General features: G+C 47.7%; 1 protein-coding gene and 1 long non-coding RNA gene across 5 annotated transcripts in view; both read right to left on the reverse strand.

Moving 5' to 3' along the window:
- Positions 1-6391, reverse strand: part of AP3B2 (adaptor related protein complex 3 subunit beta 2) — a 50900-nt gene extending 44509 nt beyond the window's left edge. The window contains exon 1 of one of the 4 annotated variants that reach the window (XM_004056671.5): positions 5896-6267. In XM_004056671.5, the coding sequence (XP_004056719.1) occupies positions 5896-6008 (113 nt within the window). In that variant the 5' untranslated portion in view covers positions 6009-6267. Of the gene's footprint in view, positions 1-5895 lie in introns of all 4 variants that reach the window. The other 3 variants (XM_004056669.5, XM_055362800.2, XM_055362801.2) reach the window with 3 other exon arrangements.
- A 346-nt stretch (positions 6392-6737) lies between these two features.
- On the reverse strand, positions 6738-9953 carry LOC134757278 (uncharacterized). Its single transcript, XR_010131062.1, has 3 exons — positions 9250-9953; positions 7492-8615; positions 6738-6871 (listed from the first exon to the last, which is right to left on the reverse strand). It is a non-coding gene; the product is annotated as an uncharacterized lncRNA (long non-coding RNA).
- Positions 9954-27497: the final 17544 nt, after the last annotated feature.

A 27497-nucleotide genomic window follows, 5' to 3' on the forward strand; every position in this document is an offset into this window, starting at 1 on the left:
GGCATTCTTTTACACATCGGTCCCTCCCTAGTCTCTGTTCCCAATTCGACTCATCCCAAATCCTCCTTCTTTCCCTCCCGCCTGTCCCCTCAGTCCCAACCCCAAGCGTTGCTGAGTCTTTTCAATCTTCCAATCTTCCTTTTCTACCGACCCATCTGACCTCTCACCTAATCCCCAGAATGCTCCTCAGGTCGCTCCCCACCAGGCTGAATCAGACTCCAATTCTTCCTCAGCTTCTGCTCCTCCACCCTATAATCCTTCTATCACCTCCTCTCCCCACACCCAGTCCGGCTTACAGTTTTGTTCTGCGACTAGCCCTCCCCAACCTGCCCAACAATTACCTCTTAAAGAGGTGGCTGGAGCTAAAGGCATAGTCAAGGTTAACGCTCCTTTTCCTTTATCCGACCTCTCCAAATCAGTTAGCATTTAGGCTCTTTTTCATCAAATATAAAAACCCAGCCCAGTTCATGGCTCGTTTGGCAGCAACCCTGAGACGCTTTACAGCCCTAGACCCTAAAAGGTCAAAAGGCAGTCTTATTCTCAATATACATTTTATTACCCAATCCACTCCCAACATTAAATAAAACTCCAAAAATTAAATTCCGGCCCTCAAACCCCATAACAGGACTTACTTCACCTCGCCTTCAAGGTGTACAGTAATAGAGTAGAGGCAGCCAAGTAGCAATGTATTTCTGAGTTGTAATTCCTTGCCTCCACTGTGAGAGAAACCCCAGCCACATCTCCAGTACACAAGAACTTCAAAATGCCTAAGCCGCAGCAGTCAAGCATTCCTACAGGACCTTCTCCCTCAGGACCTTGCTTCAAGTGCCAGAAATCTGGCCACTGGGCCAAGGAATGCCCACAGCCCAGGATTCCTCCTAAGCCTTGTCCCATCTGTGCGGAACCCCACTGGAAATCGGACTGTCCAACTCACCTGGCAGCCACTCCCAGAGCCCCTGGAACTCTGGCCCAAGGCTGCCTGACTGACTCCTTCCCAAATCTTCTCGGCTTAGCAGCTGAAGACTGACACTGCCCAATCGCCTTGGAAGCTTCCTGGACCATCACAGATGCTTTGGGTAACTCTTACAGTGGAGGGTAAGTCCGTCCCCTTCTTAATCAATACGGAGGCTACCAACTCCACATTATCTTCTTTTCAAAGGCCTGTTTCCTTTGCCTCCATAACTGTTGTGGGTATTGATGGCCAGGCTTCTAAACCTCTTAAAACTCCCCAACTGTGGGGCCAACTTGGACAATACTCTTTTATGCACTCCTTTTCAGTTATCCCCACCTGCGCAGTTCCCTTATTAGGCCGAGACACTTTAACTAAATTATCTGCTTCCCTACTATTCCTAGGCTACAGCCACACCTCATTGCCACCTTTTCCCCCAGTTCAAAGCCTCCTTCACATCCTCCCCTTGTATCTCCCCACCTTAATCCTCAAGTATAGGACACCTCTATTCCCTCCTTGGCGATTGATCATGCACCCCTTACCATCCCATTAAAACCTAATCACCCTTACCGTGCTCAATGTCAATATCCCATCCCACAGCAGGCTTTAAAAGGATTAAAGCCTGTTATCACTCGCCTGTTACAGCATGGCCTTTTAAAGCCTATAAACTCTCCTTACAATTCCCCCATTTTACCTGTTCAAAAACCAGACAAGTCTTACAATTAGTTCAGGATCTGCGCCTTATCAGCCAAATTGTTTTGCCTATCCACCCCGTGGTGCCAAACTCATATACTCTCCTCCTCAATACCTCCCTCCACAACCCCTCCACAACCCATTATTCTCTTCTGGATTTCAAACACGCTTTCTTTACTATTCATTTTTACCCTTCATCTCAGCCTCTCTTCGCTTTCACTTGGACTGACCCTGACACCCCTCAGGCTCAGCAAACTACCTAGACTGTACTGCCGCAAGGCTTCACGGACAGCCCCCATTACTTCAGTCAAGCCCAAATTTCTTCCTCATCCATTACCTATCTTGGCATAGTTCTCATGAAAACACACGTGCTCTCCCTGCTGATCATGTCCGGCTAATCTCCCAAACCCCAATCCCTTCTACAAAGCAACAACTCCTTTCCTTCCTAGGCATGGTTAGGTACTTCCACCTTTGGATACCTAGTTTTACCATCCTGACTAAACCATTACATAAACTCACAAAAGCAAACCTAGCTGACTCCACAGATCCTAAATCCTTTTGCCACTCCTTTCCATTCCTTAAAAACAGCCGTAGAACCTGCTCTCACCCTAGGTCTCCCTAACTCATCCCAACCCTTTTTCATCACACACAGCCAAAGTGCAGGGCTGTGCGGTCGGAATTCTTACACAAGAGCCGGGACCACGCCCTGTAGCCTTTCTGTCCGAACAACTTGACCTTACTGTTTTGGCCTAGCCCTCATGTCTGCGTGTGGCGGCTGCCGCTGCTTTAATACTTTCAGAGGCCCTCAAAATCACAAACTATGCTCAACTCACTCTCTACAGTTCTCATAACTTCCAAAATCTATTTTCTTCCTCACACCTGACGCATATACTTTCTGCCCCCCCCCACTACCTCTCAGAAAGCCGAACTCATTGCCTTAACTCGAGCCCTCAGTCTTGCAAAAGGACTATGTGTCAATATTTATACTGACTCTAAATATGCCTTCCATATCCTGTACCACCATGCTGTTATATGGGCAAAAAGGTTTCCTCATTACACAAGGGTCCTCCATCATTAATTCCTCTTTAATAAAAACTCTTTTCAAGGCCGCTTTACTTCCAAAGGAAGCTGGTATTATTCACTGCAAGGGCCATCAAAAGGCGTCACATCCCATCGCTCAGGGCAACACTTATGCTGATAAGGTAGCTAAAAAAGCAGCTAGCATTCCAACTTCTGTCCCTCATGGCCAGTTTTTCTCCTTCTCATCAGTCACTCCCACCTACTCCCCCAATGAAACTTACACCTATGAATCTCTTCCCACACAAGGCAAATGGTTCTTAGACCAAGGAAAATATCTCCTTCTAGCCTCACAGGCCCATTCTATTCTTTCGTCATTTCATAACCTCTTCCATGTAGGTTACAAGCCGCTAGCCTGCCTCTTAGAACCTCTCATTTCCTTTCCATCGTGGAAATCTATCCTCAAGGAAATCACTTCTCAGTGTTCCATCTGCTATTCTACTACTCCTCAGGGATTGTTCAGGCCCCCTCCCTTCCGTACACATAAAGCCTGGGGATTTGCCACTGCCCAGGACTGGCAAATTGACTTTACTCACATGCCCCGAGTCAGGAAACTAAAATACCTCTTGGTCTGGGTAGATACTTTCACTGGATGGGTAGAGGCCTTTCCCACAGGGTCTGAGAAGGCCACTGCGGTCATTTCTTCCCTTCTGTCAGACATAATTCCTCAGTTTGGCCTTCCCACCTCTATATAGTCCAATAACAGACCAGCCTTTACTGGTCAAATCACCCAAGCAGTTTCTCAGGCTCTTGGTATTCAGTGAAACCTTCATACCCCTTACTATCCTCAATCTTCAGAAAAGGTAGAATGGACTAATGGTCTTTTAAAAACACACCTCACCAAGCTCAGCCACCAACTTAAAAAGGACTGGACAATACTTTTACCACTTGCCCTTCTCAGAATTCGGGCCTGTCCTCGGAATGCTACAGGGTACAGCCCATTCAAGCTCCTGTATAGATGCTCCTTTTTATTAGGCCCCAGTCTCATTCCAGACACCAGACCAACTTGGACTGTGCCCCAAAAAACTTGTCATCCCTACTATCTTCTGACTAGTCATACTCCTATTCACCATACTCAACTACTCATACATGCCCTGCTCTTGTTTACACTGCCGGTTTACACTATTTCTCCAAACCATTACAGTTGATATCTCCTGGTGCTATCCCCAAACTGCCAGTCTTAACTCCCTCTTAAAGTAAATAAATAATCTTTGCTGGCAGGGCTATGCTGAACCTCCTTGGGCACTCTCTAATTGGATGTCCTGGGTCCTCCCAATTCTTAGTCCTTTAATACCTGTTTTTCTCCTTCTCTTATTCCATTTAGTTTTTCAATTCATACAAAACCGTATCCAGGCCATCACCAATAATCCTATACAACAAATGTTTCTTCTAACAACCCCACAATATCACCCCTTACCACAGAATCTTCCTTCAGCTTAATCTCTCCCACTCTAGGTTCCCACGCCACCCCAATCCCACTCGAAGCAGCCCTTCAAGGCTATGGAGAAGCTGTATCTCTCCATACCACCCCCCCGCCAAAATGTTTGCTGCCCCAACACTTCAACACTATTTTATGTTATTTTTCTTATTAATAAAAGAAGACAGGAATGTCAGGCCTCTGAGCCCAAGCTAAGCCATCATATCCCCTGTGACCTGCACGTATACATCCAGATGGCCTGAAGTAACTGAAGAGTGAAAATGGCCTGTGCCTGCCTTAACTGATGACATTACCTTGTGAAATTCCTTCTCCTGGCTCATCCTGGCTCAAAAGCTCCCCCACTGAGCACCTTGTGTCCCCCGCCCGCCAGAGAACAACCCCCTTTGACTGTAATTTTCCACTACCTACCCAAATCCTATAAAACAGCCCCACCCCATCTCCCTTCGCTGACTCTTTTTTCGGACTCAGCCGGCCTGCATCCAAGTGATTAAAAAGCTTTATTGTTCAAAGCCTGTTTGGTGGTCTCTTCACATGGACGTGCGTGAAAATCCTCATCTTCTCCCCCTGTCGCTCTAAACCCCCACCCAATATCCAATTAATCATCAGGTCTGAGGCTTCCACCTCTTCCACAGCCTCAAATCTTCTGCCTCTCCCCTGGTCTAGGCCACAGTCATGCCAGGCCTGTGAACTTCAAGATCCACCTCGCTTGTCTCTTGCTCAATCTGGCCCACCTCCAATCTCTTCTCCACAATGCAACAGCCTGACGTCCTTCTAAAATATAAATCTGATTATGTCGCCTGCTTAGAATCCTTCAGGAGTCCTCCCCACTCTCTTTTCTGGTCAGTCCAGTGGCTCACACAGATTGTGGCCTGGCTCTCGACCTTCCTGAAAGCCCTTTCCTCTGCCTGGAACATACCTCACGCTCCTGTCTTCCTTCTCTCCGGCGCCAGAGACTAGGTCCTCTCCCTGCTCCCACTGCCCCCATTACACTCGACTGTCCCTGACTGCTTCTTCATCTGTGCTCCCCTCTAGAGCAACCTGAGGACAAGAAGGGTCTCATGTTCACAGTTGTATTCCGTGACTAGTTCAGGACTCGACACAGTTGGCTTTTCATAAATGCTTGTTGCAGAATTTACGAATAAACAAATAAAGAAACAAACGAACGAATCAAAGGTGGGGGAGGGTGTGAAGGTGGAGCTGAACTACAGGGGCAATGCCAGGAGCAGGGATGTGACGGTCAGATGGAGATGGGGACCAGAGAGAGGGGAAATGAATTTGCAGCAGGGCCAAGCTGGGAGGCTGTGCAAGTACATCCAGGGCCCGCCTTCCTGAAGAGGCCCCAGGCTCAAGCTCAAGTTCGCTGACTCAGACCCCTCCCCCACATTTTTGGGAAGCCAACCCGCCTAGCACGAAAAAGGAAGGGAACCCCTAACGCAACGCCGCAAACCGGAGAAACACCTGGAACGGGAGGGTTTCTCCTCTCGAAACTGAGCTGGCCCATCCCCCGCCAGCCCCCATCTGCCCCCCTCCGCGTCCTAGGCCGGCCCCTGGGGCCGAGGTGCCAGCGCTGCCCGCGCTGGGCCGGGGCTCCAGGCCGCAGGAGGGGGCCGGGCGGGCTTCCGGTCGGCGCGGCCGGGGCGGGGCCGGCGCTGGGGCCGGGCGCTGTCCATGGTGCCCGCGCGCCTCGCCCCGTCCCCGGCCCCAGCCCTCCCGCGAGCTTCCTGGCGGGCTCCCTCACCGCTTGTAGTCGGAGGAGAAGATGCCGCCGCTCGCGGGGTCGTGGCCGTACTCGGGCTCCCCGGGGCCAGCGGAGCCGCCCTTGTCTTCGCTGTAGGCGGGGGCGGCCGACATGGGGCGGCCAGGGAGACTTCGCCGAGGAGGAGGTTGCGGGGCCGGAGGCCGGCTGGAGCGGAGGAAGGCAACGCGGGCCGGTCCGGGCTGGCGAAGGCGGCGGCGCGGCAGGGGTTCAGCAGAAGCCGCAGTGTGCAGCGGCGGAGGCTGCGCGCGGATTTCTCAATCAGGGCCGCGCGCTGAGGTCTTAAAGGCACCGGCGCCAGCCGAGCGGAGGGCGTGTCCGCGAGGAGGCGACAGGGGCGGTGCGGAGGGCCTGGCCCCGCCCATCCCTAGGAAATGCGCTCTTCAGGGCGTCTTCTGCCCTTTAAAGCGACTTGGCTCGTCTCCAGATCTAAAGGTGGGCGAGGCTGCTGGACGGACGCTGGGACCGTCTTGCAGGGGATGTGAAACACCTGCCCCCACCCCCGACCACCTGGCCTCGGCGGGACGGGCCTCTGGGGCTCCGCTCTCCCCAGACGCACGCGCGGATGCTCACCCACGCCGTGGAGGGAAAGCGGGATCTGGAAAGAAGGCTGTGCCCGCAGGCTGGGGGTTCTAGAGCGGGAAGGGGTCACCGCACCCGAGGACGGGCCTCAGATACCTAAGGACGCTCCCTTTCCCGCCCCACCTTTCCTACAAAATCTGACTTGGCAGCAGGAAGCCGAGGAGCTTCCTGGAGGTGGCGGAATTTAAGGAATTAAGGTCAGGGAGCTCCGAGGAGCCCTTGGGGGCTTAGAGAGACGGGGAACAGGATACAGAGGACGGTGAACATCTAATTAAGCTTTGGAAAGTAGTTTAATGAATCTTTCTGAAGCCTCCACGTCCATCCAGGAGGGCCGAGGTCATGCTTAATCCGGGGACACATCCACGTCCACTGACACCTGAAAAGGAAGAGAAAGGGTCTGGTGTGACCACCAGGGCTCCTGAGTCATGTGAGCCCTCCAGTTCAGCTCCCTAGCCCGAGTGACCCCTAGGCCCAAGGAAGGAAGGCTTGGATCCGATGGAAAGTAGTGAACTGGGCTTGGGGAAGAGGTAGGATCCAGCTGGGCCCGAGTGTGGGGCATCAGTTTAGGTGGCTGGAGTCTCTTAGCTGGGCATGGGGCCTGGAGGATTCCTAAGGCCTGAGTCTTGGTCTGTAACTAGCATCCCGAAGTCTCCATGGCCAGAATTGGCAGGCCTACCTGGGAAGGAGTGGGGCCCAGAAAGGTGGAGCTTGGCTCAGTAGAAAAGTTCTATTGGGGGTAATTCTACTGGGGTAAGGTTCTATTGGGGTAATGAGAAGGTTCTGTTGGGATAACCTAGACAAGTGGGTGGGTCTGCTTGGTTCCAGTGGCTTTGTGCCTGCCAGAGAAAAGTGGATCTTGAGTTTGGAGAAAACTGGCCTAGGTGGGGAGTGGGAAGAGAAGGGCCTGGATTTTGCAGTTGCGCGTTTATAAGGCGCTTTGGCTAGTCTGCTCAGGAGGTGGGATGGGTCCTGTGCAGGTAGCTGGGCCACGCTCACCGAGCTGCTGGAGCTCCCGTCCATTTGCCGGGGGTCCAGGCTGGGACCTGGGACGAGCAGACACAGTGCAAAGTGCACACAGTTTCTGCGCATGGAGTGATAGGATGGTGGGTCCGCGTCCATCGCTTCGCTCACTCTGCGCAGCACGCGCCAGCAGGAGCGCAGCGGCGGGCGCTGCCCCTGTTTGGATACGATGCCTTTCCAGGAGCCCAGAAACTTCCCAGGAGCCCACAGCCTCCTGAGTTCTTGCCTGCGGGGATCGCCAGAGGGGTGCGGATCAGAGCCAGGCTTAGGTCCTATGCCCTGTGATCCCGCACCCCCATTTCCCGAGACCTCAGGGACCCTGAGTGCCCAAACCCTATTTTCAGAGAAACGTACCCCCAGCCTGGGACTTCAGTCTTTATCCCCGAGTAGCCAGCTCACTGGTGGGGCGTGGCTTGGCTGGGCAGCCTCTCCGCAGACTTGGGCCTGTGTTTCTGCTGGAGGCACTCACCCTCAAAGTGGATGATCTCTCCATGGCCACAGTATATGCCCACGTGGGCCCCGCACCAGCGTTAGGTGGGGGCATCAGCCTGAACAGGAAGACGTCTCCTGGCTCAGGCTCCCTGCCCTCCAACTACACAGCCTCGAAGTGTTGACCCAGTAAAGCCTCAGAGAGGAAGAACTTAATGGTGCTGACTGCCCCAGTCAGGGCCTGCATGGAGAAAGGGACCTGACTTCCTGGCGTTTACACAGGCCCGGGATAGGGAGGAGGTGGGTCCTTCCAATGACCATAGGTCGGATGGTCTGCCCAGGGCTCAGGGAGACCTGTCTTGGGCTTGGGCCCAAGGCAGAATGTCTTCACTGCCACACACTTGCTTCCTTGTGCTTAAGGGACTCCAGAGGTCCGGATATCACAGATACATCCTGCCTCAAGCCCCTACTGAGAACCCTTCAGTTCCAGCAAATGGTGCCTCCTCCCCATCCAACTGTCTTCTCATCTCAAAGTCCAGCCATTCCATTCTCTCCTCCTCCCCCCTGCTCTAGGATCCCCTTCCCCAACCAGCTTCCATCTTGCCACTGCTCCTGAAGGCAACACCAGGGACTGGGTGGGTGTCAGCTGGTACCTGAGTTGAGCAGAAGACCTGAAAAAATCGGGAAACCTGGATGAGATTTGGACCTAGGACAAGCATCTCCTCCCAAGTCTGTGTGGAGAAGGACCTCTCCAGCAACCTCTGTTGAGCAGCTGCTCATTTGATCCTTCATACAATCACAAGATAGGAACAATGTCCCCATTTTCAGGATAAGGAAACAGGTTTACAGAGGCTATGTATCACTGGAGTGCACGCAGCTAATGTATTCCTGCATGTTTCTGTGCCCTGTGCCCTTGCTACTAAAATCAGTCACCTCTCTTAGCTCTTCTTCCTCCATAAGGAAGTGAGAAACCTGCTTGGTTCAGGCTTCTCCCATCTCTACTGGAAACAGAAGGCTTTTGGGACTTGGGAGGATGGCCCCATTGCCTGCACTGTGCCTGATGTTTGATCTAAGAGCCTGGGAAAGTGGGTGAAGGTAAGACCTGTGGGCATGGAGCTCTCCAGGGGTGTTAGAGGAGCTGGGAGCAGGAAGTAACACACTACCGCCAGGTGTCTGGGCATCTTTGTTGGAAGGGAGCAGAATTGGCTCCAGCAGATTTGACTGGGGTGGGAAAGACCCATATGCAGATGAAGAGCCAGGCTGCCCAGGCCCACCATGCAGAATGCCAGCTACTGTGTGGCTCACCGTGTCTCTCCCATCCCTGATCCTTCCTTTTTCTCCTGGCCCATTCCATAGTATCTTCTGCATTTTTTTTTTTTAAGATGGAGTCTTGTTCTGTCTTCAGGCTGGAGTGCAGTGGCACGATCTCGGCTCACTGCAACCTCCGCTTCCCGGGTTCAAGTGATTTTCCTGCCTCAGCCTCCCAAGTAGCTGGGACTACAGGCACCCACCACCACGCCCAGCTAATTTTTATATCTTTAGTAGAGATGGGGTTTCACCATCTTGGCCAGGCTGGTCTCAAACTCCTGACCTTGTGATCTGCCTGTCTCAGCCTCCCAAAGTGCTGGGATTACAGGCATGAGCCACCTCACCCAGCCAAATCTTCTGCTTATTACTGGGTGAGTCTCATTTTCTCAGACTGGGAGCTGTGGAAGACCCAGGTGACCAACTCATCCCAGTCTGCCTACAACTTCCCATGTGTTAAAATTGGAAATCTTGCATCTCAGGAACCCAGGAAAACCTGAATATTGGGTTCCCCTAGGATCCGGTCTCCCCCTTTCCATCTCCTGCAATCTCAGAAGGCCACAGGGAGAACCCAGTCATGTAAACAGCTCTTTGGCTTTTGGTCATGCTCTCCTACCATCTACTAGGTAGCGAGGGCACCTTGAGCCCTACTCCCCTCTACCCTCACTCCTGCTGGGCCAAGCAGAAGTTTACAGCTATGGAAGAGGGCAGACTGTTCTGGCCCCTGTTGAAGCAGTGGGCACCCCACCTGTGGAGAGGACAAGACAAGCTGAAGACTTCTCCAGTTACCTGAGATGTGAAGCTCATCTAGGGAGAAAAAAATAAAAAACCCAGCCGTCACCACATGGCCACTGAGGAGGTGAGGACAGAGGCTGTCCAGCCTCTCTCCTCTCCCCCTCTGGTTGTGCACTCCTCCTGTGGAGCTGTTTGTCTGTCATTGCATGGTTGTGCATTTGATGTGCATGTGAGTCTGCACTAAAATGCTGGACACGACACAGGACTGGGATACCCAGCCCTGGCTGTGCCACCTCTCTATATGGGACATCAAACCAGCCCCTTCCTCTCTCTGGGCCTCAACTTCCTGTGAACTAGGGACAATAAGCTCGAAGGGCTGGACATCACAGGGCCATTGTGAGGCAGTAAGAGCTCTCTGTGAGCTGGGTAAGGCTAGCCGGCAAGGTTTGTTTATCTGAAGTCTGCCCCTAAGCATGCAGATGTGGGTGTGGAGAGGAAGGGTGGGGAGAATACATCTTTCCCAGCTCAGAGAAGAAGAACAATGGGCCCTCAGAGGCTGGCGGCCTCCCTGTGACCCCTGCCCCAGAGCTCTCAGGGAATCACCTAGATGGAAAGGCCCTGGGGAGCAGGGCCCCACCCCGACTCTCCCTCTGAAAGTACCCCAGTGCTGGTGGGGGTGGGGAGGCACTTCAGCCACCATCAGCTAGGCGCTAGACTTTGAGTCAAGGTCTGATGAGGACATGCTCCTTCAGCTGGGGATGTAGGTCCACACATGGTGCTCCATCCATAATGATTGATTGCCAAAAGCTGTGCTAAAGCATCATTTAGCCCTAACAATAATGACTTGAAGTAGATGATGTTATACTTCCCATTTTACAGATGGGGAAACTGAGGCTTGGAGAGGTTACAAGCTGGTAAGTGGCACAACCAGTATTCAGGCCAAGTGGTCTGGCTCCAGTGCCTGTGTCCTTCACCACTGTACAGTATCATCTTTCTCATGCTGCTGGCATGTGAGGTCCCCCTTCCCCAGACTCAACTGCCAGGAAGTGCTGACCCCTGTATCCTTCCTGACCTAGAGAAACAGCTACCCTTCTTAGTTTTTGCTGAGTCAAGCCACCGTTTTCTTTGTAAGAAAGAAAAGGGGGCAAGGCCCTGGAGCTGTAAGAGCCCAGGGAACAGAGACTCCCACTCCTGGGGCACCTGGCCTGATCATGCCACCCACCCCATGGGGACTTCTTGCTGGGGGCCTGAGCTCTTCCTCCCCTCACCCTGACTGAGGCTTTCAACAGAGCAAAGTAATGAGGGTGGTCCTGCAGCTGGGTGTGAGGGTGACAGGCAGTCTTTCTGAAGCCCAGGGCCTTTCCCCAGAACCGGGCCCCTGCAGGACCCCAACCAGTGGGGTCAACCCGATTTAGTGGCAAACCTAAATTATCAGCTCCTCTCCTCACCCTTCAGTTTAACCTTGGACAAAGTGTGCCTCTGTGGAAGGCAGGGCTTTGGGATCACTGCTCCTAGCCGCCTACCTTCAGCGGGAACAAGCATCAGGGAGTAGGCAGTTCCCTAGCACAGCTTGCTTCAGCCCGTCTTCCTTCCCATACAGAGCCTTTGGTTATCCCTTCCCTCTTGGCACAGAGTAATCCCACTTGAATCTGAGCCCCCAGCCCAATTAGCTCACCTTGCAGTGGCCACGCTCACACCTTGCTAGATGTTCTTCTTCTGTGGCTAGAGAAGGAAGGACAAGCTGTCCATCCTTCAGGCAGATAAAGGGACCAAGAGGGAAACCCTGGGGCCCTGTTCGTCATCACTGCCCAGGCCAGTCTGACAGCAGCACTCCTTCCTCCTAGCAGCTCTGAGGCTGGGATCCAGGTGGGTAATTGGTGCCCCCACCACCCCCTCCTCAATCCTCCTGGTGTTCAGTCCTACCCAGACCTGCTTGTGCCTCCTCTCTGACCTGGCTCTTCTCCTTCCACTGACTTCCAGTGTGCTCAGATGCCTGCCACATCCCCAGACTGTGGTCAGAGAACAGTGAATGATTTAAATCCCTTTAAATTTACTGAGGCTTGCTTTATGGAGTAACATATGGTCTACTCTCGTGAACATACCATATGTAATTGAAAATGTTTATTTTGCAGATTAGGATATAGTATTCTATAAATATCAATTAGGTCACGGCAGTTGATAATGTTCAGATCATCTATGACTTCACTGATCTTTTGCACAGTTTATCTGTCAGTTGTTAAAAGAGGGATGGTGGCCGGGTGTCATGGCTCACACCTGTAATCTCAGCACTTTGGGAGGCCGAGGCAGGTGGATCACAAGGTCAGGAGTTCAAGACCAGCCTGGCCAAGATGGTGAAACCCTGTCTCTACTAAAAATACGAAAAATAGCTGGGCATGGTGGTGGGTGCCTGTAATCCCAGCTACTCAGGAAGCTGAGGCAGAGAATTGCTTGAACCTGGGAGGCAGAGGTTGCAGTGAGCTGAGATTGCACCACTGCACTCCAGCCTGGGCAACAGAGCGAGACTCCTTTGTTGTGGGAAGTCAGGGACCCGAACTGAGGGACAGGCTGAAGCCATGGCAGAAGAACATGGATTGTGAAGATTTCATGGACATTTATTAGTTCCCCAAATTAATACTTTTATAATTTCTTATGCCTGTCTTTACTGCAATCTCTAAACATAAATTGTGAAGATTTCATGGACACTTATCACTTCCCCAATCAATACCCTTGTGATTTCCTATGCCTGTCTTTAATCTCTTAATCCTGTCATCTCTTAAACTGAGGAGGATGTATGTCACCTCAGGACCCTGTGATGATTGCATTAACTGCACAAATTGTAGAGCATGTGTGTTTGAACAATATGAAATCTGGGCACCTTGAAAAAAGAACAGGATAAGAGCAATTGTTCAGGGAACAAGAGAGATAACCTTAAACTCTGACTGCCGGTGAGCCGGGCAGAACAGAACCATATTTCTCTTCTTTCAAAAGCAAATGGGAGAAATATCACTGAATTCTTTTTCTCAGCAGGGAACATCCCTGAGAAAGAAAATGCGTCCCTGAGGGTAGGCCTCTGAAATGGCCACTTTGGGGGGTGGCCATCTTTTATGGTTGAGCTGTAGGGATGAAATAAGCCCCAGTCTCCCATAGCACTCCCAGGCCTATTAGGACGAGGAAATTCCCACCTAATAAATTTTTGGTCAGACTGGTTGTCTGCTCTCAAACCCTGTTTCCTGATAAGATGTTATCAATGACCATGTGTGCCCGAAACTTCATTAGCAATTTTAATTTCACCCCGGTCCTGTAGTCCTGTGATCTCACCCTGCCTCCATTTGCCTTGTGATATTCTATTACCTTGTGAAGCATGTGATCTCTGTGACCCACACCCTATTCGTACACTCCCTCCCCTTTTGAAAATCACTAATAAAAACTTGCTCAGGGGGGCATCACGGAACCTGCCAACATGTGATGTCTCTCCCAGACATCCAGCTTTAAAATTTCTCTCTTTTGTACTCTGTCCCTTTATTTCTCAGACTGGCCGACACTTAGGGAACACAGAAAAGAACCTACGTGAAATGTCAGGGGTGAATTTCACCCGATATCTGGTTGAATATCCCCCGATACTCCTTCTCAAAAATAAAATAAAATAAAAAACACAAAAATACAAAAATTAGCCGGGCATGGTGGTGGGCGACTGTAATCACAGCCACTCAGGAGGCTGAAGCAGAGAACTGCTTGAACTTGGGAGATGGAGGTTGCAGTGAGCCGAGATCATGCCACTGCACCCCAGCCTAGGCAACAGAGCAAGACTCCATCTTAAAAAAAAAAAAAAAGAGAGGCATGTTAAGACTTTCAAATATGATCGTGGCATCATCTATTTCTTCCATTAATTCTGTCAAATTTTGCTCTGTGGATTTTGAGATTAAATTATGTTAATTTTTTTTTTTTTTTTTGAGACGGAGTCTCGCTCTGTCACCCAGGCTGGAGTGCAGTGGCCCAATCTCGGCTCACTGCAAGCTCCACCTCCCAGGTTCATGCCATTCTCCTGCCTCAGCCTCCTGAGTAGCTACTACAGGGACTACAGGAGCTCACCACCATGCCCAGCTAATTTTTCTGTATTTTCAGTAGAGATGGAGTTTCACCGTGTTAGGATGGTCTCGATCTCCTGACCTTGTGATCCGCCTGCCTCGGTCTCCCAAAGTGCTAGGATTGCAGGTGTGAGCCACCGTGCCCGGCCTTAAATATTTTATGATTGTTGTCTTTTATCATTATGAATGTTCCTCTGTATCTCTGCTAACACTTTTCGCTTTGAAGTCTATTTTATCTGATATTATGCTCACTATTTGCATCTATATCTTTTACCATCCATTTACTGTCAACCTATTTATGCCTTTATGTTTAAAATGTATCTCTTGCTTTTTTCATTTTGTTAATCTCTGTTTTTTGTTTGTTTGTTTTTGTTTTTTTAACAGAGAGTTTTTTGCTCTGTCACCCAGACTAGTGTGTGCAGTGGCATGATCATAACGCACTGCAGCCTCAAATTCCTGGGCTCAACTGATCCTGCCACCTCAGCCTCCCAAGCAGCTGGGACTACAGGCAAATGCCACCATGCCAGCTAATTTTTTCATTTTTTTATTTTTAGTAGAGATGGGGTCTTGCTATGCTACCCAGGCTAGACTTGAACTCCTGGGTTAAAGCAATCCTCCTGCCTCAGCCTCCCAAAGTGCTGGGATTATATGCATGAGCCACTGCACCCTGCCAATCTCTGCCTTTTAATTGGGCTGTGTAGTCCATAGATATTTAATGTAATAATTGATATGGTTGAATTTAGGTCTATCATTGTTTATTTGTTTTCAGCTTTTGCCTTCTGATATTTGTTTCTTGGTTCTTCCTTTCTTGTCTTCTTTTGGCATATTTGAATTTTTTTTTAAATAATTCTGGCTGGGTATGGTGGTTCATGCTTATAATCCCAGGACTTTGGGAGGTGGGGCAGGGAGGATCACTTGAGCTCAGGAGTTGGAGACCAGCCTGGGCAACATGGTGAGACCCCACCTTGACAAAAAATTTCAAAAATTAGCCAAGTGTAGTGGCACACACCTATCATCTCAGCTACTTGGGAGGCTGAGGTGAGAGGATCACTTGAGCCCAGGATGTTGAGGCTGCAGTGAGCCATGTCAGGTTCCTGCCACTACACTCCAGCCTAAGCAACTGAGAGAGATCCTGTCTCAAAAAAAAAAAAGAAAAAAAGAATTCCATTTTAATAATCTATTGACATTTAGCTCTACCTCTTTGTCTTATATTAGTGGTTTCTCTAGAGATTGTGATATAGCTACCTAACTTTTCACAGTCTACTTAGAGATATTATTGTATGACTTCACATAAAACATAAAAGCCTTGCAACTGTATAGGTCCACTTACTACCATCTCCTGCCCCATCTTTTATGCTGTATTTGTCATATGTATTATAACTACATACATTATAAACCCCAGAAATGTTACACTTTTTGCTTTAAGCTGTCCTGTGCATTTTAAAGACAGTGAGAATAAAAAAGTATTTTGCTTTTCCTCACGTATTTACCATTTCTGATCCCCTTCACTCATTCTCGAATCTAAGATTTCATTCATTCTTGAAGGTCTAAGATTTTCTCTGATAGCATTTCTCCTTAGCCTGAAAAATTTCCTTCAGCAGTTCTTGTGGTGTAGATCTGCTGGCAATGAATTTTCTTAGTTTTACCCGAAAACACCTTTATTTTATATTTATCATCCTATTGGACATAGAACTCTGTATTAACTGTCCTTTTTCTTTCAGCACTTTTAAAGATTTTTCTCCAGTATATCTGTACTTCATAGTTTCAGGTGAGAAGTCAATGATCCTTCAAGTTGTTGTTCTCCAGATTGTCATGTGTTATCTTTGGCTGCTTTCAAAATTTTCTCTTTATCTTTGTTTTCAGTAGTTTCATTATGATGTGAATAGGAGTGGTTTCCTTCATATTTATCTGTGGTTCCCTGAGATTTTTGAATCCGTAAATTTATCTCTTACCAAATTTGAGTATTTGGGGCCATTATTTCATTAAAGTTTTTTTCTGCCACATTTTCTTTCCCATCTTCTTCTAGAACTCCAATAAATACCACTACTTTAGTATTGTTCGATAGGTCAATTTTTTTCAGAGAAAGATGCGTCTCAATATTTCTTTGATTTCACTGACCCATTCTTCCAACACCCCCAATTGCTTGTTAAGCTCACACATTGAATATATTATTTTATTTATTTTTAGGTCTAGAATTTCTATTTTTTCAAATTTTCTTTTCTCTGCTAAAACTCTCTATCCATGTATTCATTATCACTATCTTCTTTAAAGTCTTTTGTAAATATCCATATCTGCCTCAAAGTTTTTTTCCCCAACATTTGGGTGATCTTGGTAACTATTTCCACTGACATTTTTATTGTTGAATTACATTTTCTTTCTTTTTTCTTTTTCTTTTATTTTGAGACAGAGTCTCCCTCTGTCAACCAGGCTAGAGTGCAATGGCGTGATCTCGGCTCACTGCAACCTTGGCCTCCCGGCCTCAAGTGATTCTTTCGCCTCAGCCTCCCAAGTAGCTGGGATTACAGGTATGAGCCACCACGCCCAGCTAATTTTTTTATTTTTAGTAGCGACGGGGTTTTGCCATGTTGGCCTGGCTGGTCTAGAACTCATGGCCTCAAGTGATCCGCCCACCTTGGCCTCCCAACGTACTGGGATTACAGTTGTGAGCCACTGCACCCAGCCTACATTTTCTTTCTTTCTGTTTTTATCTTTTCTTCCTCTTCCTCTTCCTCCCACTCCTCCCCCTCCTCCCCCTCCTCCCCCTCCTCCTCCTCCTCCCCCCCTCCTCCTCCCCCCCCCTCCTCCTCCTCCTCCTCTTCTTCTTCTTCTTCTTCTTCTTCTTTCTTCTTTCTTCTTGCCTACGATTTAAAAAAATTGTGGCCGGGCGTGGTGGCTCTCGTCTGTAATCCCAGCACTTTGGGAGGCCGAGGCAGGTGGATCTCAAGGTCAGCAGTTTGATATCAGCATGGCCAGCATGGTGAAACCCTGTCCATACTAAAAATATGAAAGTTTGCTAGGCATGGTGGCGCACGCATGTAATCCTAGCTACTCGGGAGGCAGAGGTAGGAGAATTGTTTGACCCCGGGAGGTGGAGGCTGCAGTGAGCCAAGAGCACGCCACTGCACTCCAGCCCCCCATCCCCCACCAAAAAATGGTATAATGAACATTGAGTATGATACAGTGTAGAGATTCTGGATTCTTTTAGCTTCCCCTGAAGAATGTTTATTTTTGTACTAGCAAGCCTCAAACTTGTGGAATCCTAATTTAACTCTTTTTTATGATGATTCTATTAAAAGTTTTACCCCCATTATTATGATGAATTCCTTCATCCTGGGATATAGTCTTTTAAGGTGTGACTTCTATGGGATTTCAGTAGACAGTCCAAGGCATTTGCCAAGCCCCTTAAAATTTCTGAAAATTGAACCACAAATTCTGCCTCCCTTGGAGTATGCAGCAACTGAAATATCTGCCCTTTTCCTTCTGCCTTTCAACTACTGCTTTCTACTGAGCTCCTTGGAGTTTCACTTCATGGACGTGTAGTAAGGGGTTATCCAAGAATTTGAAGACATTTCATGCATTGATCTTGGGAATCTTGTCTCTGAAGATTCCTCCTTTCAGGGATATCCTCCATCAATTTGCAGTTGCTCTAGAAACCCTGAACTTTCTCCACCAATATCTTTTTTTTTTTTTTTTTTTTTGAGATGGAGTCTCACTCTGTCACCCAGGCTGGAGTGCAGTGGCGCGGTCTCGGTTCACTGCAAGCTCCGCCTCCCAGGTTCACGCCATTCTCCTGCCTCAGCCTCCCGAGCAGCTGGGACTACAGGCGCCTGCCTCCACGCCTGGCTAATTTTTTGTATTTTTAGTAGAGAGGGGGTTTCACCATGTTAGCCAGGATGGTCTCCATCTTCTGACCTCGTGATCCACCCGCCTGGAACTCCCAAAGTGCTGGGATTACAGGTGTGAGCCACCGCGCCCAGCCACATATATATATATATATATATATTTTTTTTTTTTTTTTTTGACGGAGTCTCGCTCTGTAGCCAGGCTGGAGTGCAGTGGCATGATCTTGGCTCACTGCAACCTCCGCCTCCCGGGTTCAAGCAATTCTCTTGCCTCAGCCTCCCGAGTAGCTGGGACTACAGGCATGTGCCACCACGCCCGGCTAATTTTTGTATTTTTAGTAGAGACGAGATTTCACCATGTTGGCCAGGATAGTCTCAATCTCTTGACCTCGTGATCCACCCACCTCAGCCTTCCAAAGTGCTGAGATTACAAGCATGAGCCACCGTGCCTGGCCTCTCCACCAATATCTTAAGCTGATAAGTCTATAGCTTTGTGCATGAGTTCTAGCATCTCACAGTGTGTAAACTGGGGTGTCCCTAAGAAGAAAACTTTGGCCGGGCATGGTGGCTCATACCTGTAATCCCAGCACTTTGGGAGGCGGAGGTGGGTGGATCATGAGGTCAGGAGATCCAGACCATCCTGGCTAACATGGTGAAACCCCGTCTGTACTAAAAATACAAAAAATTAGCTGGGTGTGGTGGCGGGCGCCTGTAGTCCCAGCTACTCGGGAGGCTGAGGCAGGAGAATCGCTTGAACCCAGGAGGCAGAGCTTGCAGTGAGCCGAGGTTGGGCCACTGCACTCCAGCCTGGGAGACAGAGCGAGACTCCATCTCAATAAATAAAAAAAAAAGAAGAAGAAGAAGAAAACTTTGGAAACATGGATCTCATTCAGTGCACTTCTCTTTTTTCTGGGGTCAAATCTCCAGGTTCTACGGGCTCTTGAATTCTGTCTAGTTCCTCCATGTCATTTTTTAAATTTTATTTTTTTAATTGACATTCAGTAAATGTCAATTGTACATTTCTATGAATTTTAACATATGTATAGATGCATCACAAGATACAGAATAGTTCTACCATCCCCCAAAACTAACTCTTTTCAACATCTTATACTAGTATGGTCCACATGTCTCAATTGGTGAACCAATGTTAATACATTATTATTAACTAAGGTCCATACATTATTCAGCTTCCCTTAAGTTTTTGGCTATAGTCCTTTTCTTGTTCCAGGATTCCATCCCAGCACCATATTACATTTAGTCATCATGTCTCTTTGGATTCCTCTTGTCACCATGGTTTTAATTTGCATTTCCCTAATTAATGTTAAACATATTTTATGTGCTTATCTGCCATCTATATAATCTCTTTGGTGAAGTATCTCTTCAAATCTTTTGCTATTTGTATTGAAATATAGTTTACATGCCATAAAATTCATCATTTTATTTATATATTTATTTAATTTTTTTTTTTTTGAGACAGAGTCTCTCTCTGTAGCCCAGGCTGGAGTGCAGTGGCGCAATCTTGGCTCACTGCAACATCCGCCTCCCAGATTCAAGTGATTCTCTTGCCTCAGCCTCCCGAGTAGCTGGGACTACAGGCATGCACCACCACCGGCTAATTTTTTGTATTTTTAGTAGACAGGGTTTCACCATGTTGGCCAGGCTGGTCTCAAACTCCTGACTTCAGGTGATCCACCCACCTTGGCCTCCCAAAGTGCTGGGATTATAGGTGTGAGCCACCGTGCCTGGCCAAATTCACCATTTAAAAATGTACAATTCATTTGGGGTTTTAAAAAGTATGTTTACAAGGTTGTATAACCATCACTACTATCTTTGGTTTTTTTTTTTTTTTTTTTTGAGACAGAGTCTCACTTTGTTGCCCAGGCTGAAGTGCAGTGGCGCAATCTCGGCTCACTTCAACCTCTACCTCCTGGGTTCAAGTGATTCTCTTGCCTCAGTCTCCCAAGTAGCTGGGGTTACAGGTGTGCACCACTGCGCCCAGCTAATTTTTGTATTTTTAATAGAGACTGAGTTTCACCATGTTGGCCAGGCTGCTCTTGAACTCCTGACCTCAGGTTGTCCACCTACCTTGGCCTCCTAAAGTGCTGGGATTACAGGCATAAGCCACCTCACCTGGCCCCATCACTACTATCTAATTCCAGAACATTTTCATCACCCTCCAAAAATATCTCATATTCATTAGGCAGTCACTCCCCTATTCTCTCCTCTCCTAATAACCACAAATCTGCTTTTTGTCTCTATGAATTTATCTATTATGGACACTTTGTATAAATGGAATTATATAATGTATGGCCTTTTGTGACTGGTTTCTTTCATTGAGCATGTTTTCAAGATTCATCCATGTTGTACCATGTACCAGTACTTCATTCCTTTTTTTTCTTTTTTGAGACAGGGTCTTGCTGTTGCCCAGGCTGGAGTGCAGTGGCATGATCACATCTCACTGCAGCCTTGACATCCCAGGCTTACACAATCCTCCCACCTCAGCCTCCCAAGTAGCTAGGATCACAGGCACATGCCACGATACCCAGCTATTTTTTTTTTTTAATAGAGACAGGGTCTCACTGTGTTAGCCAGGCTGGTCTCAAACTCCTGGCTCAAACAGTCCTCTCACCTCACCCTCCCAAAATACTGGGATTACAGGCATGAACCACTGCGCCTTGCCTTCATTCCTTTTAATGAACATATAATATTCCATTTTACATATATACATTTTGTTTATCCATTCATCAGTTGATAGGCGTTTGGATTGTTTCCACTGTTTGAATATTATAAATAATGGTACTATGACAATTCATGTACAAGTTTTTGTTTGAACATACGTTTTCACTTCTCTTGAGTATATGCCTAGGAGTGCAGTTGCTGGGTCATATGAAAATTCTGCTTAACTTTTTAAAGAAACTTGCCAAAGCAACTGCACCATTTTACATTTCCATGAGCAATGTTTCAGTTTCTCTACATCCTTACCAATTCTTGTTTTTATCTGTATTTTTTATTATGGCCATTCTAGCAACTGTGAAGTAATATTTCACTGTGGTTTAGGTTTGCATTTCCCTGATGAGTAATGATGTCGAGTATCTTTTCATGTGCCTATTGGCCATTTGTAGATCTTTCTTTTTTTTTTTTAGACGAAATCTCGCTCTGTCACCCAGGCTGGGGTGCAGTGGCGCAATCTCGGCTCACTGCAACCTCCACTTCCCAGTTCAAGCGATTCTTGTGTCTCAGCCTCCTGAGTAGCTGAGACTATGACCACCACGCCCAACTAATTTTTGTATTTTTAATAGAGACAGGGTTTCACCATGTTGGCCAGGCTGGTCTCAAACTCCTGACTTCAAGTGATTCACCTGCTTTGGCCTCCCAAAATGCTGGGATTACAGGGGTGAGCCACCACGCCCTGCCAATGCTTTGCTTTTGATGTTATATTTGAGAAACTTGCCTACTTTAAAGTCACAAAGATGTATACCTACATTTTCTCCTAAGAGCTTCTAGTTTTAGTTCTTACTTTTAGGCCTTTGATCTACTTTGAGTTAATTTTTTATGTGGTGTGAGGTAGGCATCCAACTTCATTCTTTTGCATGTAGATATCCAGTTGTCCCAGCATCATTTATAGAAATGGTCTTTTCCCCCACTGAATTATCTTGGGATTGTTGTTAAAAATAGATTAGCCACAGAAAAAAAAGAAAACCAAAATTTGTTGTCATCTCTTAAAGAATTAAGAATTGTACATAAAAACCTTACATCAATTAAAACAATGAATACATTTACAGTGTAAATGCAAACTTCTTCCAGCTCAAGGCAAGTAACAGCCTACCGGTGTCCTGGCAGGAAAACATCAGGAAAGAAAGGAAACTGGGTCCTAAGGTTTGGACTTCTCCAACCCTGACAGACGGGCAAGACAGAAATGACAACTGGCGGAGGAGCTCCTGCCAGTCTCTAGACGAATTCTGGAACACTGAGCTCCGACACATTAGTACCCTGCACAGATGGAGAGACTGCAGGTCAGGCAGAATCACCAAGCCACGGACTTCTCTTCCACAAGCATGTTCTCACCTCTGCCATGAAGTGACTGAGCCACATGTACTAAGGGTTTAAATCAAAGATAAGTACAAGGTATTAAATACCAAGGGAACATTTAACTTCAATACAAGGTCAAAATCAGCAACAAATCCTACAATCCAGTGCTGACATCAGATACAAGCTTCAAGGACAAATTTCTTTTCTTTTCTTTTCTTTTTTTTTTTTTTGAGACGGAGTTTCACTCTTGTTGCCCAGGCTGGAGTGCAATGACGCGATCTCAGCTCACCTCTGCCTCCCAGGTTTAAGCGATTCTCCTGCCTCAGCCTCCCGAGTAGCTGGGATTACAGGCATGTGCCACCATGCTCGGCTAATTTTGTATTTTTAGTAGAGACGGGGTTTCTCCATGTTGGTCAGGCTGGTCTCAAACTCCTGACCTCAGATGATCCGCCCGCCTGGGCCTCCAAAAGTGCTGGGATTACAGGCATGAGCCACTGCACCCAGCCTGACAAATTTCTTTTCAAAGGCTTATTCCAGTTTCCTAAGGCTAGCATGAGATGTATACATTTTCCAGGGACAAATTTGTACTTCTGAATTGACTCAGGCAGCACAGGCTACATATCTCATCACAGTCCATTTAGAAGCATTTGCGGTGAACAGTGGAGGGGCCTGACTGGTGGCACTCCCGCTTGCTGATCCACATTGGCTGGAAGGTGGACAGTGAGGCCAGGATGGAGCTGCTGATCCACATGGAATACTTGTGCTCAGAGACAGCCATGATCTTGATCTTCATGGTCCTGGGTGCTGGGGCAGTGATCTTCTGCATCCTGTGTGTGATACTTGGCTGCATGGCAATGCTGCCAGACAGCACCACATTGGTGTACAGGTCCTTGCAGATATCCACATCACACTTCATGATGGAGCTCAAGATGGTCTCCTGGATGCAGCAAGATTCCATGCCCAGGAAGGAGGGCTGGGACAGCGCCTCTGGACACCAGAACCACTCATTGCTGATGGTGACCACCAGGCTGTGGGACAGCTTGTAGCTCTTCTCCAGGAAGGAAGAGGACACGGCAGTGGCCATCTCCTGCTGCAAGTCCAAGGCAACACAGCCTAGCTTTTCCTGGATGTCACGCACAATCCCCCACTTCACTGTGGTGATGAAGCTGTAGCAGGCCCCTCGAGGATCTTCACCACGTAGTCGGCCAGGTCCCGGCCAGCCAGGGCCAAACACAGGATGACTGGGGGAGGGTGGCTGCATCCTTGGAGATGGGCAAGTGTGGGTGACCCCATCGCCTGAGTCCCCCATGGTGCCAATGGCACTGACAGAGGCATGCAGGGACAGGGTGACCTGAATGGCTCTGTACTTGACTGGGGTGTTGAAGGCCCCAAACATGATCTGAATCATCTTCTCTCTGTTGGCCTTGGGGCTCGGGGGCCTCGGTCAGCAGCACCAGTTGCTCCTTAGGGGCCACGTGCAGCCCGTTGCGGAAGGTATGGTGCTAGATCTTCCCCATGTGGTGCCAGTTGGTGATGAGGCCTGCTCCATGGGGTGCTTCAGGATCAGGATGCTGCTTGCTCTGGGCCTCATCGCCCATATAGGAGTCCTAGCCCCTGCCCACCATCATGCCCTGGTGCCAGGGGTGCCTGACAATGGAGAGGAACATGACTTGAGGGCATTGTCCCCAGCAAAGGCAGACTTGCACATGGCAAAGCTATTGTCAACAATGAGCAAGGTGATTTCTGCTTCCATTGTGATCTGTCGGGGAAATGATGAGACAATGTCGAGTGTGGTCTGGCACCAGCCAGGGAGAAATTTAAATAATTTTTACCTAAAATTGTAATACATTATTCTATTTTGGTATAAATAAAATGGTTAAATAACATTGTGAGTTTTAATACACTTTTCAGTTTTTCTATATTTTTCAACCACTTCAGCGTTCTGAAAAAAGCAACAATTTAAGAATATATTACAAAGTGTATGGGGCACACATTTTTTTATTTGCCTCAGGAGCCAATATGTTGAGACATGGCATTGTTGATTCAGCTGTGTGGGGCTTAACTATTGGAAAAGAGATTTTTATTTTTACTCTATGAGTTTGAGTGTAGTGTGGAAAATCATCTGCTAAAAGTATCCCCATTTTACAGATGAAGACCCTATTAAGAAAGGCTAAGCAACCGCCCAAGGTCCCCAGCTCTGCTAGGTAGTTACCCTAGAGCTTGTGTTATTGGCCTCCATTCATGATATTTATAGACTTGATTAGCTAATAATCAGGTATTGTTTCTTGTATGTGGCTTTGTCTCTATTGATTGCATCCATTATATGTTAATATTTGCTTCTTACAGAATATTTAATAAGGTTGAAATCTGAGTGGAAGGGACTTCATATACCACGGAGATAACTTAATCCATCCTGCAGTTCCCTAAGGAGCCAATAAAGGTGTCTAAGCCATAGAAATTGTGTAATTATATATATATATATATATATATATATATATATATATATATATATATATAGTGTTTTTTTTTTTTGAGATGGAGTCTCAACTCTTGTCACCCAGGCTGGAGTGCAATGACACGATCTCGGCTCACTGCAACCTCCGGCTCCCAGGTTCAAGCGATCCTCCTGCCTCAGCCTCCCAAGTAGCTGGGAATACAGGCACCCACCATCATGGCCAGCTAATTTTTTTGTATTTCTGTAGAGACCATGTTGGCCAGGCTGGTCTCGAACTCCTAACCTCAGGTGATCCTCCCACCTTGGCCTCCCAAAGTGCTGGGATTACAGGCGTGAGCCACTGCGCCTGGCCTAGATATGTTTGAAAGAATAACGAGGGGCCAGTATAAAAGATAAACTGGAAACAGAGAAAGCAAGTTTTTTTAGGGTTGCTGGATGAGGGCAAATGCATAATTAAATGACGAATGTGTTCATTAAGGCAGTGGTGGGAAGAACAAAAAGAAGAGGACATAAAAGAGTGATTGAGGTGATTGACAAAAGAAGGGACATAAAAGAGTGATTGACACTTGAGTATCCTTTGAGTTGGGTTGTTCCTAGCCATCCTTTCCGATCTCCCTTCCTAACTTAAGTAGGTTAAGGATTAAGGTTTCTTCCACTCTAGTTCTTGATTCACGTTCACTGGTAAATAACACCACCTTATACTCTTTCAAAGTGCTATAATATTGATTTATTTGATCCTCTCAAAAGAAGAGTACAGACAACCATTTTAGAATGACTGTTAAGGGTCTTAACTTTAAGGTTCAAAGGGCACACAACTCAGCTGTTCTGCAGTTGAACCCTATGGGTAACAACACAGAGGAACTTCAGTCTGTTTGGCTGATGGGGCTGTGGAGAGAGCAGGACACACGTCTTCATGAAGTTTCAGTCCTGACAGGTTCTCATAAGGTCTCATTTCTTACTTCTCTTTAGGACCATTCTGAGAGAATACATGTAGAGATCTTCAAATCAGGAAGGTCATCACCACTATCTTTCTTGCCATTATCATATCAATCTTCCCCAATAGTAACACAGGACTTCTCTTATAGCATCCAACTCAACTGGTTTTTCACTTACTGATGCTTCCTAGAGCCTAGGAAAAACATAGAGGACCTACCTGTCTATCCCTCTGTTCTGGACTGTTGATTCCATAGTTGATTCCTCCCTCCAGGGGAATGCTACAGATGCCTCCCTTCCCAACCAAGCAACAGGGACTAAGCAATTAAGAACAAATTTTCCTCTAAAGTTGTGTCATATCACAGATTATTACCATTATCTGGCCTCTTCAAAAGAGAATGCATTTTCGTCTATATGTAACCATGAATGTATATATGTCCAAATGGATTTGTTCATCTGTGTTGAACTTGGGAGAACCTTTAGTGATCTTCTATGGAATTCCCACATGTGCTTTTATTTGTGGGTTTGAGGTCCCAACGGGAAAAATAGAGAACTGATCACTATCCTGGATCTTCTCACACAAGTATGGGAACATCTGAACACTCACATTTAGAATGTTTGGGGATTTGAGTGGAAAAGGTATTGTTACTGGACAGAGTTGTTGAGGTTCTTGGTGTGCTGAACAAAGAATTGAACAAGGCCAGGCATAGTGACTCACACTTGTAATCCCAGCACTTTGGGAGGCCGAGGTGGGTGGATCATCTGAGGTCAGGAGTTTGAGACCAGCCTGGCCAACACGACGAAACCCCATCTCTACTAAAAATACAAAAATTAGCCAGGGGTGGTGGCGTGCGCCTGTCATCCCAGCTACCCATGAGGCTGAGGCAGGAGAATCGCTGGAACCTGGGGGGGCAGAGGCTGCAGTGAGCCAAGATCATGTCACTGCACTCCAGCTCGGGTGACACAGCAAGACTCCGTCTCAAAAAAAAAAAAAATTTAAAAAAAAGAATTGAACAAAGTAACAAAAGAACGGAGCAAGGAAAGAGCGAAAGCACAGGTTTATTAAAGACAATTCGCAGAGTGGGAGTGGGCTCCTGCAAGCAGCTCAAGAGCCTTCTCAATTATGGTTTTTATTAAGCTAAAGGAACCTAGCAACACCCCTTGATGCCCTGTAGAGGCCTCCAATTGGCTACACCGTGAAGGATTGGCTGAAACCGAGACCCGACCAGCAGTCAATCAGGGGCTGATGTGGCTTGTTATCACGGGAGTGAGGATGTGGCCTATATGCTGCACCTGCTGCTCTCCTGCCAAATGATAACAACCCTATGTTTAAAAACAGCTGGCCGGGTGCGGTGGCTCACACCTGTAATCCCAACACTTTGGGAGGCCAAGGCAGGTGGATCATGAGGTCAGGAGTTCAAGATCAATCTGGCCAACATAGTGAAAGCCTGTCACTACTAAAAATACAAAAATTAGCCGGGTGTGGTGACGGGCACCTGTAAAGCTACTCAGGAGGCTAAGGCAGGAGAACTGCTTGAACCCGGGAGGCATCAGCCACCGTGCCTGGCCAGGAGCTTGATAGATTCTAACATGCAAATAAAAGAGCAAAGGGCCAAGAGTGGCCAAGACACTCTTGAAGAGTAAGGTGGGAGGATTTATTCTATCAACTATCTAGTCTTATTGAAACAGCCTCGTTGTGTGGAGTAACACTCAAGGTTCGTTGTCCCATGGCCACGGAGAATAAGAACAAGGACACACAAAGAATGAGGTTAAGAGTGGAAGTTTAATAGGCAAAAGAAAGAGAAGAGCTCTCTGCTGCAGAGAGGGGTCCTGGTAAAATAGGTTCCAGTTCTGCGGTGAAATGCAGGGGGTTTTATAGATGAGCTGGTGAATAGGCGGTGTCTGATTTACCTAGGGTGCAAAAAACTGGTTATACCAGGTGTGCCATTTGCATAGGGCACGAATTTCTGGTAGCCCCCACCCTAATCTTCTATTATGCTGGCTGGTTCTCTGCCTGAGCTGTGCCATGTTGCCCATTTATATATTACTGTACACATGGTAACAAGAAAAGGGAAGATGAAACCTCCAGGGTGGACATGCCTGGTCCCCAGGTAGCCCTTTTCTATTGGCACAGCTGTCGGCATTCCCCCAGCAAACCTCTAGCTTCCT

The sequence above is a fragment of the Gorilla gorilla genome, chromosome 16 (assembly GCF_029281585.2).
Source record: "Gorilla gorilla gorilla isolate KB3781 chromosome 16, NHGRI_mGorGor1-v2.1_pri, whole genome shotgun sequence".
NCBI lineage: Eukaryota > Metazoa > Chordata > Mammalia > Primates > Hominidae > Gorilla > Gorilla gorilla.